The 17,561-nt window shown below is 42.8% G+C and overlaps 1 protein-coding gene across 2 annotated transcripts in view; it reads right to left on the reverse strand.

Annotated features, from left to right (window-relative positions):
- Window positions 1-698: 698 nt before the first annotated feature.
- Window positions 699-17,561, reverse strand: part of GPATCH2L (G patch domain containing 2-like) — a 30,497-nt gene continuing 13,634 nt past the window's right edge. The window contains exons 6-9 of one of the 2 annotated variants that reach the window (XM_010186914.1): window positions 16,672-16,726; window positions 14,632-14,717; window positions 5,883-5,974; window positions 699-871 (exon numbers count right to left, since the gene is read on the reverse strand). In XM_010186914.1, the coding sequence (XP_010185216.1) occupies window positions 699-871; window positions 5,883-5,974; window positions 14,632-14,717; window positions 16,672-16,726 (406 nt within the window). Of the gene's footprint in view, window positions 872-5,882; window positions 5,975-14,631; window positions 14,718-16,671; window positions 16,727-16,777; window positions 16,818-17,561 lie in introns of both variants that reach the window. The other variant, XM_010186915.1, reaches the window with a different exon arrangement.

Below are 17,561 nucleotides of genomic sequence, written 5' to 3' on the forward strand. Positions count from 1 at the left end.
GATTTAGTAAAGAACATGCAATACACAAGCAAGACTAAAGACATTCAGAACAAGGGAGAAGGAGAAGGTCTAACGGACCATGCTGCCCGTGAGCTAATGGCAATTTCTAACTGGACAAGGACTGTATTTGCTTGGCTAAAAGCAACACGATTCAAGTCCATTAGCACATGGCCTGAAAACATCCTGCTAATACAGAATTCAGGTTCCATGTTTCAACTTGTTTGCATTCCCTCCTCATTCCTCAGCCAAGAAATCCTCCTGGCCTGGAAGAAAGCAGGGGGAGACTTTTGTCTCCTTTAGCAGCAGTGGGACTTTCACCCCAAAAATGCCAAATGCACAAACAAGCATCGTGTCCAGGGTGCCAATAAAGATCTGAAAACCCCAAAGAATCTGTACATGACCCAGCACGTAGGAGCAAGGATCAGGGAAGGAGATGAACGCATAATAAATACAGCAATAGCAAGAACATTTTTAAAAACCACTGCGGTCCCAACACTGATTACCTTTTTTTTTTTTAAACATAGATTCACAAACATGATTTAGATACGTGGGGCACGCAGCTCAGTCTGGATGATGGCACGCATCACGCACCAATACTGAAGGTATCACTACTGCCAAAGAAGGTGTTCGGTGAAGACACACACCAGAGTCAAGTACTTCCAAAATCCAGCAAGCTTTTACAGTTGCAACGCTTCCTTTTAGCTGTATCCAGGGTTCTTCTCTGGTGGCATTTTAAAAAAGTTACTGGAGGCAGCAATAGTGGCTTTCTCGGCTGCTGGTGCTTTCCCTGTCCACTCAGAGTTCTGGGATCTCAGGGATGGTGTTGCTGGTAGTTCTGACTCTGCTGCATCCATGTGGACAGATAAAGTTGCTGGAATATAAAATTGAAGGAAAGGGGGAACAGAGGAAGAGAGTAGGAAAGAGCAATAAAAACAATGTTAGAACAAGTGACTCCATGGCAAACGCCTCATATGTACATAATTTCTTATATGCAGGGGTTATTTATAGAGTTCCTACAAGTTCCCCTGCCAAATTCCTTTGAAATACACCTTCTTGATAGCACTAACACCTTTGCTCTAAGGATTCTCACATTCAGCACTCCAGGTTCCCATTCCACTAAATGGTTCCCTTAGTCAAAGTCCCCGTTGAAAATCAAAAGCTTTAGCTGTCCCATACTTAAACTGAATCAATTCAAAATCACTCAGCTGAAGATAACTTGATCTCTCCACAGAGACTCAATTAACCCTGTATCTGAGAATTTCTCAGTCTCTGCAGGCTTGGCAAACTTCAGGTTACAAAGCTCAAAGAGGAAAATACACCTCTCCTTTTTACCCAGTAAAGACAGTACTGTGAACCTCCACATACACCCAATATGGTAAATCAACATATTATAACAAGAAGCTACTTGCTAAGCTAGGTTGGAATTCATTCTCATTTTCTCAATACAACCACTGCTTCAAAATGGGGCAGGCTATAATTAGCAAGAGAGGTTTGCAGAGCCATAGCTCAACCCAACAGCCACCCCAAGTTTCCAGAAGGATTGTCAGAAACCTGGAGACAGGAGAATTGACTCCCATTCTCACTCTCCTGAAATCACTCAATCCTCACAAGCAGAGCAGGGCAGGATGAAGAAGAGTAATTGCCACAGGAATCTTTGGGGCAACTGGATTTGCTTTTGAACAAGTAACTGCTTTGGTACAAAACACATCTCTTCTCATTGTATTCTCACAACAGATAATAGCTGTTTGTGTATTTTTATTACAAGTTGTGTGTGCTGCTCTGTAGTGGATGAAGGATAAAGAGACCACAGTAAGTCTCAACTAGAGGACTGATTGCTCTGAAGTTTAAATAACAAGTCGGTTCAGTGCTTGAGGTTCCACTCTCAGTAGATTCTGCAACCTCAACCATCCTGCTTCTGTGCATCCAGAACACTGAATCATTCCCATACGACCACAACGACACAGCTGCTAACAGCACACTGCGCATTTGACCTCTAGCCCATCATCTTCCTCCATCTGAAGGTCATATGAAACATGCAAAAAAAAATGTTAAGTCAAAGCCCTTAAACTGATAATCACCACCAATACCACACCATGCGCCCCGCACTAGCAGCCTCCCCACCCAGGCTCTCCATCCTTGCTCATAAAAAGAAAAAAGGACTGAAACAGGCTTCTTGTAACTGGGTACCATCACACCATGACAAAGAGTGAAGGCATTAGCAAGAAACAATTCACCAAATTGCTACTGCTCATCTGCTAACTGGCACCTTTTAGAAATTATTTTTCACAAGCTAAGTGTGATCATGTGCCAAGGCAGACAAAAATCTATTTATGCAGATTTTTACCCCCGAGTCACTGTAATAGCTGTGCCAGCTACCACGTGCACTGCTGCATATATTGGGGACTGGACCACATAAGCATTAAAAACATCAGTGGATGTCCAAAGCTGGACAACTGTTCACCATTTATTTCACAACCTTACTTGTGGCCTATTCTGACAAACATAAGGCAGACATGAGTCTTCATCAGATCCCTTTCAAACCAGAGAATAACCACCATGAGAATAACATCTCACACAGTGTTTCTCACACTAGCTCTACTGTGCCACTGGGGTCATTATTCCAAACCTATTGCACTGCCACAGAAAGTAACTAAACACAAGGACATTACCCATGCCTTTGGAAGCCCCTAAGTCTTAGATCACTCCAAGTTCACAGGACCTTTACCACTACAGAGTTTCCTCTTCCCTAGGCACTGGCTGTTTGTCACCGAGCGGGATGAACTTCCAGTCTAGCTCAGTACAACCACTACTTACTTCCTCCTGATTTCCTCCTCCTACCACCAAACTCCACCAGCCAGACTCCTGTTCTTACCTGGTGAAAGCCTCACACTTCAGGGCTCACACAGTGCTCAGCTCCGTAGTATGGAAAGCACTCACCTTCACTTTCAATCTCTCAACATTTGCACAAGTTTGCCCAACTTAATTTTGACCACAGTCACTTCCTGAAGTGCAAGTGAATTCTGGACTTTCTACCCACTTTTTGTTGCTCTCAACAGCCAGGCCTCTTTCCAAAATGCTGGTTTTTAACAGCTATCTCAGTTATGGTGTTTAGGCCAGCTAGCCTCAGATGGCAGGACTAATACCAGAAGTTTAATGCTGTAACAATACAATAGAAACACTTCTGCTACACTAATGCACGTTTTTTGATGTTCAGACAAGAGCCTCTGACAAAAGATGCTTTACCAGAACCCATAAACACTCACATTCATGAAAAGTACATAAGACAACACAGAAAAAACTTAATATGCTTGGCTCCCAAATAAACATTATCTCTAGCTCCCTTCTCTCATTCCTGCAACTGGAAGGGAGATAGCATCCACATCTCATATGCCTTTTATTAGCATCTTCTGATTTCAGCCAATTTCCACTCAAAACTTTCTGTGGATGGTGGCGGGGTGAGGCGACAGGGGAAGATTTGTAGCTGCATGTTTAAGAAAGAAGCTAAATTCATCACAATGACAGGGGAGAGTGTTGGCAGAGATTTGAGCTATTTATTCTTTTAGGAAAATCCTATAAAGAATGACACGAGGAAGCCTCTATCTGCAGTCTTGTTCATCACACTGGTGAGGAGTCCGATAACAGATGTATGCAGTAGCGTGATTTAGTGCCGGGAGCTGGCCCCTGATGTGTATTAATACAGCGGCAAAGCGGAACAAGCCCCTCTTCATCACTCATCTCTATAAAAGAGGTGGAATCCGAGATGGCCCGATGTTCGGCAGAGCAAGCCCATTTGTTCCGCTGACTGATGGAGCCAGCTCAGGCTGTGTCCTTCACCTCCACGGGGCACTCGGGTTGCAAAAAAGGAGATCACTGAAGCAGGACCTGGTCAACAAGTGAGACGAGAGCAGTTGGACTCAGCTGAAGAGCTATTTAAAGGTGAAGAAATCCAGCACTCTGTGTGCCTGCAGTGACAGACACGGGTCTGCGTTCTGATTCGCCCATGTTTCGTCAGAAGAAGCAGAACACCAAAACACTGAAAGCCTCTGTAGTGAGAAAATGAGGCTGTCACGATTCCTCAGCTACAGGAATACCTCAGTATAAGATATTTATGTAGGGGCAAGTAAATGCATGACAAGGGGGAAAATCTCTTTCTATCTCACCAGTGTCGAACAAGCAAAAGAATCTTCAGTTAATTCCACATTATTGCAGAGTAATCCTATGTATTTCTTTAGCCATTAGTAGTGCCACAGTCAGATCACCTTTGACAGAAGCAACACCAAATTTCAGAAGTTTCCAGGTTACGTGCCCAGGTTGTGCTCCAGTTGCAACTGGGAGACTGCTGCAGAAAGTGAGCTGGGACACAGCTTCAGTTACCCAGTCGTAAAAGTTTCCTTCCACCAGTCAGTATTATAGCAAACCCTGCCCATCGCTGTTAACTTCGCTGGGGATATTTCAAAAGATGATCTAAGGAAGAAATTGTTACCATTTCTGACCATTAAAGACCTTGCAGCACTTTCCTCTTGATGATCAGCACAGAATCCTGTCTGGATCCCAGTATCTACACTGCTCTTCCTTATTTTGTAATATATACTTCAATTTTCTCTCCCTCATCCCCCCCCTGCCCAAAAAAATCCCTTCAAACCTATGTGCTAATCAGAAGCAGATCCAACTCTTCAGAAAGTGTTCACTGTACAATTTGCCTAGTCAAGTAAGTACAATTTATGTATTTTGAAACTTGAAGGCATAGAAATAGAAGCTCTCCCTATAGAAAGTGATCAACAGTGCGGTTCAGAACAGACTCTGAACAACAAATATATGGACAGGTAATAGGGGACAGTGAGACACTAACATTCATAGCAAGAAAAACCTAGTACCCCAGAAATAAAATTCTGAGGCTACGGATAGATGATTTTACTAACCCTTTCACTACAGAAGTTTGAATATCCTAGCATAGGATACTCAAAAGCCAGGAAAGAATATCCTAAAGAAACAATAAATAACAGATTATACTTTTGCTGAGCAACAGATTATTAATTTCATGCTCTTTTTCTCTTCTTTTTTTTCAGTAGAGAACCTTTCAGAGCGTCTCTAATCCAGATCTGTGGCCTGGAGAGCTAGCACAACTTTCTTCCCTACTTCATTATTCTACTGCCTATCCACCAGCCCAAGGAAGAAATGTGAACTCCATTCCTCCTATTCATCATCGGTTCCTTTGGCCTTCCCCACTGTTTTCACAATCTCCTAAACCCCTCTGTGTTCTGCAGATTAAAACTTTTTCAGATTCGGAGTAATAATCAATCACTTTGCAGAAATATGCCACATGAAAATAAACCAGCACTTTAATCACTACATCTCCAGTGGAAGAAAAAGAAAGAAGTGACTATGTTCATCCAGAACAGTAAGGCAGCTCCCAGGGAATAGATGATCCCACCCAGTGATGATACAAAAATTGCCAGGTTTCTGCACCTGTGAAAGTGTCTAGAAGAAACACCCTGAAAAAGGGCACCAGAGCCACTAGGTAATGTCAGCCTAACACTGAAGGAACACACTTGTGTACAGTCATCACCTCCTTATTACCACACACTGTGTAATTTAGGAAGAGTGGAAATAACCCCTTATGAAGAGACAGATTGTTACCCACTGCACAGTGAAGCACAGTAAATTACATTAACTCACTACAGCTGCACCATCAAAGATTTGTTTAGTAGGCAGCTTCTGATGCTGTGCAAAAACACAGGATATTCTCTCTCAGACACTGCCTTTCTCACACACATTTCATCAGTTTCAAATCAAGATACCATTTTTGACTACTGTGACTCTGGCACTTTGCTCAACAGGGACACCACTTCAGAAGTGCTGGCATGCAGATAGATGGAGGTTACCTGATGTTGGGCTGGACATGGAGGCTGCAGCTGGCTTTCGTTTCCTCTTGATGTCCCGTGAACACGGTGGTCCCAGGTGCAGATTTGCTTGCCTATAGAAAAATTTAAATAAATTAAACCCTGTTCCAGTATCACCTTCCTATAATACTCCAGCCAATCACCCTCCAACTCCCACCTCCCCATCAGCTTCTTAACTAACAGGCAGCACAAATCAAAAGCTTCTCAGGGAACTTGCTCACATTCTTCATTAATACACCATGATGCTCCCATTTCTTTTAAGAGCTCACACACAAACTGCTCAGAAGAATCATTATTTCTTCGCCTTTAAAGGATCTGGCTTTGTATTCACTTCAAAATAACTCTTTGCATCAATAAAGATGCGATCAAGCAGTGATACAACACATGTCCTACCAGTACTGCTACACAAGTGTAACAAATGTCTGCAAGACTGCTCTTTAAAGAAATTGTGTGATACTCGCTCCCTTATCCAGAAATTGTTCTGCAACCTATTCAGTAGAGTCACCTCAGAACGTACCTACATTCCAAGTGTCCACGTGTATTGTTTACACTACAGAAGTAAGTTCACAAAGTTAGGATGCAAAACTGCCTCATGCATTTTCAGAATTACTGTTTCCTTATCCAAGTGCTGTGAATGCAGCTGAACCTGGCTTACGGTAATACAGCCTTGCTGCACCTGTAAACTGCCTGAAAGGCATAATCTGTCCCAGTCAGATCCACTGTTAATTCTGAAGCCTACTGATGACCACTTAAGTTTAATCATTTGCCATTTAAGAAGAAACTTGCATTATTGGCACTGACTTGAACTGAGCACTCCTCCAAGTTCTAGGTGTAGGAAGAAGAGAAGTTTAATTCAGCAGAGACACTCTTGGAAATAGACCAGAGAACTTTCTCAAATACAATCAGACAATCCATAATGAATACAAATGCATAATTTAGCAGTGATGTTGGGTTCACATCCCTGCTTTGTCTGAGATAAGAATTTCTTTGGCAAGTTCCTTGGTCACTCTCTGCATCAGATCTGATGTGCAAAATGCAGAACTACAGCGCAAATAAAATTCAGTGAAGACAGTGAGGTGCTTACATGGTGTAAAGATTGAGGCCATATACGTTTTGATGATTAAGTGATGAAAAGCTTCTGTCTTTAAAGCCTGTTAGTTTGATTTTTTTTTTAAATCCTAAAAGTTTAACAAACACTTTTATCAAGTAGTGAAATCTTTTACAGATAACAAAAGGAAAAGTTTGTGGCTTCATATTTCCATGCCAAAACCTATTAAAAAAAAACCAGCTTATTTATAATATATACAATTTTAGACGCTGAATTTACACAAAACCAAAGTGTGTTGTTGTAGCCATACAGAACAGTGTAGGGAGCACAAAAAATTTCCCATACCAGCCAAGACTATAAATTGTTTGAACGCTGCTGGGTCTACTTACTTACCTGTAACAAATGTGCGACCACCAAATAAAACATATCCACCGTTCTGTCTTCTCAACTAAAATTCAGAAGTTCTACAAGAAGTCTACAAGAACTGTCACCTCAATCTGGCATGAAGGAATAGTTTCAAAACATAGGCCAAGGAAAACATGGTCTCAATCAAGTGGAACTTCAGGTTTTTTTATTTTGCATCAGTGACACAGTATTAGGTTACTAACTAGATGAATACATAATTATATCTAAAAATCCAACTCATTTTATCACATAATAAGGTTGCCTTTTTAATTTTATGAACTTACACCACCATTAGCCAGTTGACCCTTGGTGGAGAATCACTATGGATGAGGAAAGAAGCACGCAATAATATTGCCAAGAGACTTCACGCAACTTTTCCCAGTTCACAAATGTTACAGCTAGATTTCAAATAAGAGCTCCTAGCTCTCAGCTGCACGCTTTACCCTTGCCTCACGATTACATGTGTCTTTTACAAGAAAAATTAAAACAGAATATGAGAATCTCAAAATCCCTTCTTGTAGTGAAAGCAAAAGCAAATTATACTCTAACTGGAGACTAATAGCAAGGATGCTGCATCGAGCAGCCCTGCCTCAAACACACAAAGACTCGGAGGTCATAAATTGTCCCCGTAACATGTATTTCATTCAGGTTTATCCCTTATTGATCACGCACACTTCAGTTAGTAAATCAGGAACCTATTGATTACTCACTGGCTCTGACTGACCTGGTGGTAAAAGTGTCACTTTCAAGTGGCTGGTGCACTTTACGGGCACCATAAATCTGCATGCAGGGGATCTCCAGGTGGTAGGTACCTTGGGAGAGAGGAGCAGAGGGATGCACGCAGAGATGATAGTCCTTGTTAAGACATGGACGGAAAGGGTGTCTGAAGTACAATTTATGAAATATGCAATTCTTTGGTAGATACCTCACTTTTCAATCTACATTTCTAATCACTATCTCATATAGGTGCTATATCAGTAAGAAAAATAGAACTGGTGAATCCCAGTTTAAGAGTGGACTCCTAGAAACACCACCACCAGGAAAGTCAGTTCATGGGTATGCGCAGCACACAACATTGCAGGGGATAGGCTGACCTATGAATTGTGAAAGTCTCACTGACAGGCTGCAAGCATGAATTAGTTTTTCTGCCAAAATTCAATTTTAACAACTCTTCTGAACAGTTTAAAGTTGACTCTGAAGTAGAACAGAACGGGGCTGAGAGGAAAGGCTGACAGATAATGCACATCCACGCACTGTTACAAGCCCCTCTGTAAAGAAGTCTGAGGCACAGAGCTTTGTGGCATGGGACATCTGGGCCTAAACTGAGAAGCTGGAATGGTACTCACTCTGTCCTTACTGGCTTTCAACCTCTTCTGCTACGCTTCCAGACTTTCTTCAGTGACGCACAAAGAGCAATGAGAAAATAACTGCCTGGTTACTTTTGGACTACGGCTGGTTGATCTCACTGCTCAGTTACAGGTGGATCTGCTCGGTGACCAGAGACTAATACGAAAACCTAGTTTACAGTCTAGAAAGGACTGAAATGCTGACCTGAGAAGAGAAAAAGCAGAACACACCTGGAGAGAAAAAGCAGGATCCAAAGTACAGCTACGCTGACGGCTGCAATATATCCAACTCACACTGCAGCCTCTCACTGCCGTGAGTTAGTGAATGAAAAATTACACACGGATAGCAAAAACGGGTTTATATGAAAAAAGTCTATAATGTCTTTCTGACAGTGATGATTTTTTTTTAAATCACAAGTTGAAGGAATTATCGAGGAAATATGGATTTGTCTCTTGTTCTTAACGAAGTACTTAAGGTACCCGAGTCTGCATGCAGGTCACGCTGGAGAAAAAGCGGGCTTTGACACACAGAAAGCTGAGAGTCATTGCTGTCTCTACCATGCCAGAAGTAATGCTTTTTTTCTTTTATTGTCCACATATTTATTCTATTACTTCATTATTTTTTTAAGTGAACTGTAATTGCATAGACGGGACTCCTATCTCACTCCTACAGTTCGAGACGACCACATGCTGGACTAGAGGGTCACAGGAGCTTGCCACAGTTTTACATCTACCATAGAGTCAGCAGAAAATTAGGATTGGCAGTGCAGACTGCTCGAGACTATACAGAGCACAAGCAGACACGTGCCCACGAAGAACCTTATTGAACAGCATCAGGCCCCTGAATCCCTCACCATCTGTGAAGAAAAGTCTAGATTGTAAAGAGGTATCCACTCTTGTAAAATCTGGGGTAAAAAACACCTCCATCTCCCAATGGAGGTCTCTGAGGAGACCCTACAGACCTAACTGTGGCAGTCTGTGGCCTTCTTGAAGGCTGGAGGCACCCTTGGGGTGTGTCTCTCAATGTAATCTCACATTATCCAACTCTTCTGCTGACAATCTTTACTTTAACCCTATCCTTGGAGGAAGCAAAGCACTTGGATGATGTAGTGAAAGGCAGCCATTAATCTGCTTGTCATACAAACAAGGGACACTATTATCCTGGTGTTCAAGTAAATGTTCAACAGAGACAGCCTTCTAACAAGGACACTGCTACTGAAACCCCACACGGCTCAGCTGTTGCTGTTGTGATGCTACATGCCCAGCAAACGCAAGTCAAATAAAAGGCCCTCTCTCTAAGCCCTGAAGTGTTACCTGAGGCTGTTGATGGTGGCTTCACAAAATTCATAGTAAAAGCAGAGTTCTTCCTTCTCTTTGACTACGGTGTCCAGCTGGGCACCAGAGTCTGATCTGCACATAACAGGTGTAAATCAACACAAGCTGCTCATCCAATCTGCCTGCAAAACTCCCACGCGTGCAGGTGGTTCTTGCTATCACATCACATCACACTGCAGATGCAGAGCCTCATGGGATTGCTTCTAGAGCACATTTTTAGATTCCAAAATCACCAACGTGTCAGCTCACTTCTTAAATCATCCAGATCTCACAGGTCCTCATGCAGCAGCAGCCTGTTCCCCAAGTAAGCATTTCAATGGTGTAAGGCATTTTCTTCAGGTTTTCCAGGTAAGCATTCCAAGCAGAGGTGATGCGATCCCATGCATTGCATCTCTATTTTCATACTGAATCACAAGATATCTGTGACAGAAAGAGTCCTAATATTTGCCAGACCTGCTGAGTATACAGATAGGATAATGGCAACGTGCTTTACAGGAAAAGAAAGCAATTGCAAGTAAACTAAATTCTGATGCCAAAGGGAGTTTATTTTTCACTCCAGAGAACTGGGATTCACCAAAGTGGGAGTATTAGGCCTCAGACAACTGCATGTGACACTAGGTTGATAGCTGCTGCTCACTGCATGCCTGTCAGAAGAATTCAGATATATCCCCAACTGCAATATTAGCCAAGCCCTAGCAAAGGAAGACATGAAAGTGCTCCAGCTAAATGGAAAAAGTGTTTTAAAAAAGCAAAAACTGGGAGAAAGATGCCTAAAGCAGTTGACAGCAAACATTTTTACATCAAGACAATTCCAGAAGATGAAGATGTGTGGATAGGCTGCATGGAATGAACTGGATATGGTCATGGTCAAGTGGGACAGCATGAAATTGTGAACACCCATTCAGTCCTTCAGCTGCCTCAGGAAAGGGAGGACATTGCGGGCAATCCCTACACCTCCACATGCTTGGCTAAGAGGCAGAAATGTCAGGATTTCTGCACAGACACAGAAGAGAAAGGACAAGATTGAATTTGATGAGCACGTTTCCAGAGCTAGAATAGAATTAGAGACATGCAAACCTTTTCACTCTAACAGCACCACCAAATCCAAGGTATGGAGCAAGTGGCATTTACTAGGAAACTTACTCACCCCTTTAGATCTTTACCCTATGTTCCAGGGAAGATGAGAAACTTGGCTCTAGGTTTATGGTTAATATTAAGTGGGAGCACATGCAAAGTGATTTTCTTCAATTCATTTGTACTGTTCAGAGGTCTCTCTAACTTAATTCTTCAAATTTCCACCTTCAACATCTACTTGCCATCTGAGGTCCACTTTTCCTATAACCTCCAGTGGGAACACTTAATTGAGTTTTTCACTCATAACCCTATTTTCGAGGCTAGGCAAACAATAAATGGCATTAGGGACAATTTATCTTCTACCTTCCTCTCTTATTCTACCTGCTATTCAAATTCAAATTGAAGGGAATATTGGCTCTAGGCTCTTTTGAAACTCTTACCCTGCCTCAAGGGAATAACATTGCACCAAGCAACAACCTCCAACATCTTCCCACTGATAGAGCCATTGAACAACCAAAATCTAGTTAAATATTCCACTTGAGCCCGTACAAAACCCCTTCAAGTAGGAGTTCAAGAAGAAAATGCTGTTCAGATGACTCCTGTCTCCCAGAAAGGCAAACGGGCAGAGGGGAAAGAGGAGAAGGATCACTTGGGCTGTCCATGCAAGTCTCTACTTGCTTGCTTTTAACAGCCTGCATTGCCAAGCCGAAACCTTAACAGACAAGACATGATTAGCAAACGCTTTGTGCTCTTAAAGGAGAGTAATTATAGGCATGTGAAAAAAGGAAGAGATCCCTGAGGTACTCTTCCTTGCAAGCCTCCCGAGAGGCAGTGGGGCCATTAAAAATTCCATGATGAAGAGGAAGAACAGCCTGGGAACAGCCAGGAGGCAATACAGCAAATTAATACACCAGCCATCCCTCGGGATGACTGCAAGAAAGCAGGAAACTCTCAGCGCTTCACAAAATAAAATTATACCACTAATGATAACAGTCACCACGCACACAAAACTGCTTCTAATGATGGGTGTGAAATTCCCAGTGCTGTGCATACACTTTGAATGAAATCTCTTCTCATCACAGACATAATGCAAGAAAGGTAATCTTGGCAGTGTACAATTCATACAGCCTTTCAAATAACACTTCCCAAGGAACTCTCCACACAGAACCTCCTCCTTGACACTGAAAAGCCTTTCTTGAACAACCGTGCTCAGTATTCTGGCCTTCAGCTCTGCTGATATGAAGCACTGGATTACCAGGCCTCCAGATGACCAGCATCAAAATCCACCATTGACACAAAGAAACCATTTCCACAGGAGAAAAAAAGACTCTGCCTGGTAATCGTACTCCATTGGACACAGTGGTGATAGCAGAAACGAAGCAGAGAGAGGTAATTTTGCACTGCATGGTGGGCATCAAGTGAAGAAACTGGACTGTCCACGACATCAAGACAATTTCTTCTCTAACACATTTCGTATCGTTCTCAGCAGATCAGCTTCCCACACACACCACTGTGACAAATTTTGAGGAGAATTTCTCCAGAATGAGGTGTAAGCTGTTAGGAGTTTACTAAAGCATGGCAGATCAGCTTCCCACACACACCACTCTGACAAATTTTGAGGAGAATTTCTCCAGAACGAGGTGTAAGCTGTTAGGAGTTTACTAAAGCACAAACTACTGGAATTGACAACATCTCCCTCTTCTGCCATGGATGGGAACTGGGGCAATGGCTGAACAGCACCTACAGAGTCACCTGAACCTCCTGTAACAAAGTGGACTACTGACAGGCTGAGCTCTTGAAGCACCTCCAGAACGACCATTGCCAAGAAAACGTTTCTGTGAAGGAACAGTTTCCTTCTGTGCCCTTGGCAGCATCTTTACGTAAAGCAAGCACCTTGCACCGAAGAGTTCAATCCTCACCACGTGCGTGTGGCCACATAACACATTAATTATTTCCACATTTCTTTCTCCTATAAAGATTCTTGAGCACATTTCACACTAAAACAGGAGCTACTTTCTCAAACGACAGGCACTTAACACAGCCACCTCTGGGATGGGACAACTTCTCTGGCAATATTCGTAACAATTAATTGGGGATTATGTTTGTCAGGGCACCAGTCACCAGTTCATTAGAAGAAGGGACCAAGCACACATCCACTGGTTAACCAGACTACATATTCAGCAAAACAAAGCAAAGATGATTGCTCCAGGTTTAGAAATCCCTTGCCATAACCAGTAGCTTTGGAAAGGGCCCTTACTGGTCATCATAAACACAGAGACTTTGCCCTGTTTGAATTTCTGAGCAAGACTTCTCTAGCTCTCCTTTCTGGAAGACAAACTTCTGTAGGGCACTAAGTAAAACACTCAAGGCACAAGAAAGGTTATCCTAGCTGTAAATGAAGACACCAATCAATCTTCTTGCTTCATGGGCACAAAACATTCCTAGACTGGGGCAAAAGCACCGAAAGGAACCAATCTGCTGACGCACGATCTTCTGAACTCTTTTTATTCTCATCCAGCTGAATGTTTAAGAGTGGATTTCTTCCTCCCTCCCCTTTTCCAGCTTTAACATGCTGGCTACAGCAGTATGAGCTCATGGTGCGACATCACAAAATTCCCTGCAGAAGCCAGTGGGAGGAGAGGCTTTGCTGGGTGGGTGCCAAGCTTTCGTTCAGACACATACAACCTCAGTACATTTTTCATGCTCTATTTGCTAATTAACAAGGGAAAGAAAACCATGAAGCTGAACGTCCAGACGTTTCTTTCAGATTTGGTCCTCTGTACAAGCACATAAGCGTAATTGTGTCCCAAGCAAGGCTTTGCCTCCTTGCATGGGGAAAGAGCTCAAGGGCACCTTACCTTTAGACAGTCACCTGCAGCACAAGAACAGGAGTCACCTCCAAGGCCAATACTTGAATTTAATTTAGGTTTAGTCAGCAGAAGGTGCCTGAATAGCACATTAACCCCACCTATGCAGACTCAAATATACCTCAACATTTGGCCAGACCAGATCTAAATTTCAGCTACAGCAACAGAGATATCAAGCCATTAGAGGTCACCTCAGGTGAGTTCTGAATCTGTTCACAGGGTCTATTTTAGGCACCCAGGATATCAAAGTGCCTCAGCATGTCACCCACACGAGCTTGTCAGCAGTTTTCCTCTCATCCTGTTCCAATTTTAACAGCGGGCAACAATACCATGCCCAATTGTACCTATACAACAGACTTGTGGCAACTCACTGCACAATCCAGAACAGACCACATTTATAATTATTATGCTTTTTTAAGAAGCACAGTTTATTCTGCTTGTCTGTCATACACTATTTCATATACTCTAAGCACTTAGCATATTGAGACTCTCAAATAATCTCTATCAGTATGTTTTATGCTAAGTTTGAACACAGGCCCCCTAGGGAAAAATGCATTCACTTGCAGGTCCATGAGTATTGTTCAGACCACGCAGCACCAAGGGAAACCATGGGAGGGAAGTGAGACAACCCCAACAGAGCAGAGCAAGAGAGTTACCTGGCAGTGCAGTGTGCTGGTGAGCATCTTCGGTGGGAAGCATCAGCAAGCACATCCAGAGAGTACAGAGGAGATAATGGATTGAACTGGAAAGTCAAGAGATTTTATTTAAGCAAAGCGTTAAAAGAAATAGTTTCCAGATACAGCTGCTCAGATTTATTCCCTATAGTTGTTCACACAGTATAAGGAGAGCGTTCTGACACATCAAGAGGTGAGAGTAGGTGAGGACTGACTCTCACTTGAGACAAAAGGCTAGCACAGGGTGCAACATCAAATCTCATAACCATCTTTCGGGACAGCCGTATAAACACACTCCTCTTTCAACTTGCATCATTACAAATGCTGGTTGACTCAAGAGCATACTCAAAGAGCTCTCCTGCTGCATGCCATGAGCAAAGAGTCTGCCTCCATTTCAGGAAGCCTCTTGTCTACCTTCACAGTGTAGAGAGAAAAGCCACAGACCTTCCCACAGAGGAGCTGTGATATTCTCTGTGGTCGTACGTATCACTGAAACAGACCTCTGGGTCCACCAGGTCCAGTTCACAACGAGCTAGATCCAAATTTTTCCCACAGCAAGCGAGCTGCTCCTCCCACTCCCAACCCACCTCACAAGCTTTCTCTGCAAACCGCTCAAAACAAATTCCTGAAACACTGCACGGTCGGGGTGCTCTTAGATGCTTTGTTAGACGTACACTGGGTATCAAACATGTGCAAGACAACTTGTTGTAGAAGACGCAACGCTGAAGATTTAATTTCTTTTAAAGGTCAAAGCAGAAATTGAATTATCTAGTCAAACAGTGCACGGGGCAAACTCTGTTGAATATACAAGTATAAGGTTTAGACTGGTGGTTTCTCTGGCATACCTGCATTACACTCTGTTCAGCAACCCCTCTTTATTTATAATTCACACCACAAGCAGAAATTCATTTCCATCTGCTCTGCAAAGTGCTGCACCAATCTCCAGAACACTTCTCTTGTATCACTAGGATTACTGATGCATTTTTAAATAAGGACAAATGAATAATCCACTACTGTATCAGGACTTGTCACGAAAGCTATCTGCAACTCTAGAAGTCAGTACTAGGCCTTTGCCTGCAACCTTTCTGAGAAAGAAGAGGCACTATGCACCACAAAGCTGCTGCTGTCACGGAGCTCCTCCTTACGTTGGACCGTTAGTTTACTGTCAGTGAAGTAACGCTGCAGCTGCATAGCAGGGGAGAATCACCAGCAGCCCTCTGGAGCTGAATCAAGCTCATTTAAGAAAAATAAAGGTAATTTATTTTGGTCATTTGAAAGCTTATGTAGTTATCATTCTTATCTTTAGCAATATAAGAGTGGTACACAAAATGTTCTCATTAATGGAGAATATACAATTGCACAAAGGCCTGGCCATTATTACATATTATTTATGTATTTTTACTCACCAAAGGGCAAAACAGATTTCAATCCTACTGCTCACCACCTAAACCAACTCACAAAGGAACAGAAGGGAGCGTGCGTGGCTAGGAACACTGTTACAGCACAACTGCTCCGAAGATCCTTTTTGTTTTCTGCTATCAGGAACTCTTACATCTTAAGTTAAAACCCTCCTAACACCGAAGCTATGAAAGACTTACTGAAGAATATAAAAGAAAAAAAAATACACAAGAGTTTCAGTTAAAAGAACGCCTATTTCTCTTACTGTCACCCCTTACATTTTCCTGCATGGCTGCAATTTAACCGCAATCAGCTCACCATTCTTTTCCCTTCTCTGTTGATGAGACTATCAGGTAGAAGCTTGAGCCAAACAAGATAAAACAAAGCATTTAAAAAGAGAAAAATGTTCAAATTCTTACGGAATTTTGAGATGCCAAAGAGACATTTTCCCTCCCACTCACTGACAAGAGAGGAAGGCCTACACTAACCTGAAACAGTGAGATAAACAAAAGGAGTTCCTGAGCTATTCAGTTTAAACAGACAATATAACGCTGGAGACACGGGTTGTGTTCAAAGCCCAGAAGACATCAGTGACCAAAATGAGAAGGGACAGGGCTGCCTTACCTCATGTGCACAGGCCACAGTGTGTGGGAAATCAGAAGCCGACACTTTGTTCTTTCTAAAGAGAAGGAAACCAAGAAAATAAAAAAGTAGAGCAGAGTCAGCTTACCTGGTTGCGATCTCTCTTCCCCATGGATGGTAACCAAAAACTGGAAGGAGGCAGTTGGAGGGACAAGTGGGAGTAATGCCAAGGGAGAAGCAAACACAGGGGGAAAAAGGAGAGTTGGGGATAAGGAAAGAAGGGGGAGGGAAGAACAAAGGTGGACAGAGAAGGAGAAAGATTAAACATCAGTGGGTCTCATATTAAAAAAACCAAATTTCAGATACAAGGAAGAAAAAAACAGGATACCAACAGCTGGTGAAGGCTGGACCCACTGCACTGCAGTCAAGAGGTGCCACCCTTACCTACGACTGCCCAACAAGAATGGCATAGAGAGGATGCCAAAGGATACACACCATGACTATTTCTGGTGCTGACTACAATTTAAATACACTAAAACTGGGGAAGGAGACTGAACACCCAAGAAAGACAAAGCAATTTAGCAGCTGCCTTGTCAGCAGCATTTCTGCAGTGTGGGTATGTGTCCATAGCATGACTCCACACAGCAGCTTTTTAAATAACTAACATTTAGGGCTCAGTCTTCTCATACTGTGCAGAGGATCTGCAGTTCTGGCAATGGCACATTCTAAGGGGGGCAGAAGGGGAAGAAAAAGCTGACTGCAAGCAAAAAGGCATTTGAGCAGTGTCCACACACTGGGGCGGCCTTATAAACAAAAAGGAAATAAGAAAACAGAGAAGCCATCAGTAGAGGACTGTCTCTCATTCCACAGGTCACCGTGTGCTTACGTTACCACCCAGCCCTTCATTCACCCAGCCCGCGAGGGAAGAGGGC

This window comes from Mesitornis unicolor, unplaced genomic scaffold (assembly GCF_000695765.1).
Source record: "Mesitornis unicolor isolate BGI_N332 unplaced genomic scaffold, ASM69576v1 scaffold23536, whole genome shotgun sequence".
Lineage (NCBI taxonomy): Eukaryota > Metazoa > Chordata > Aves > Mesitornithiformes > Mesitornithidae > Mesitornis > Mesitornis unicolor.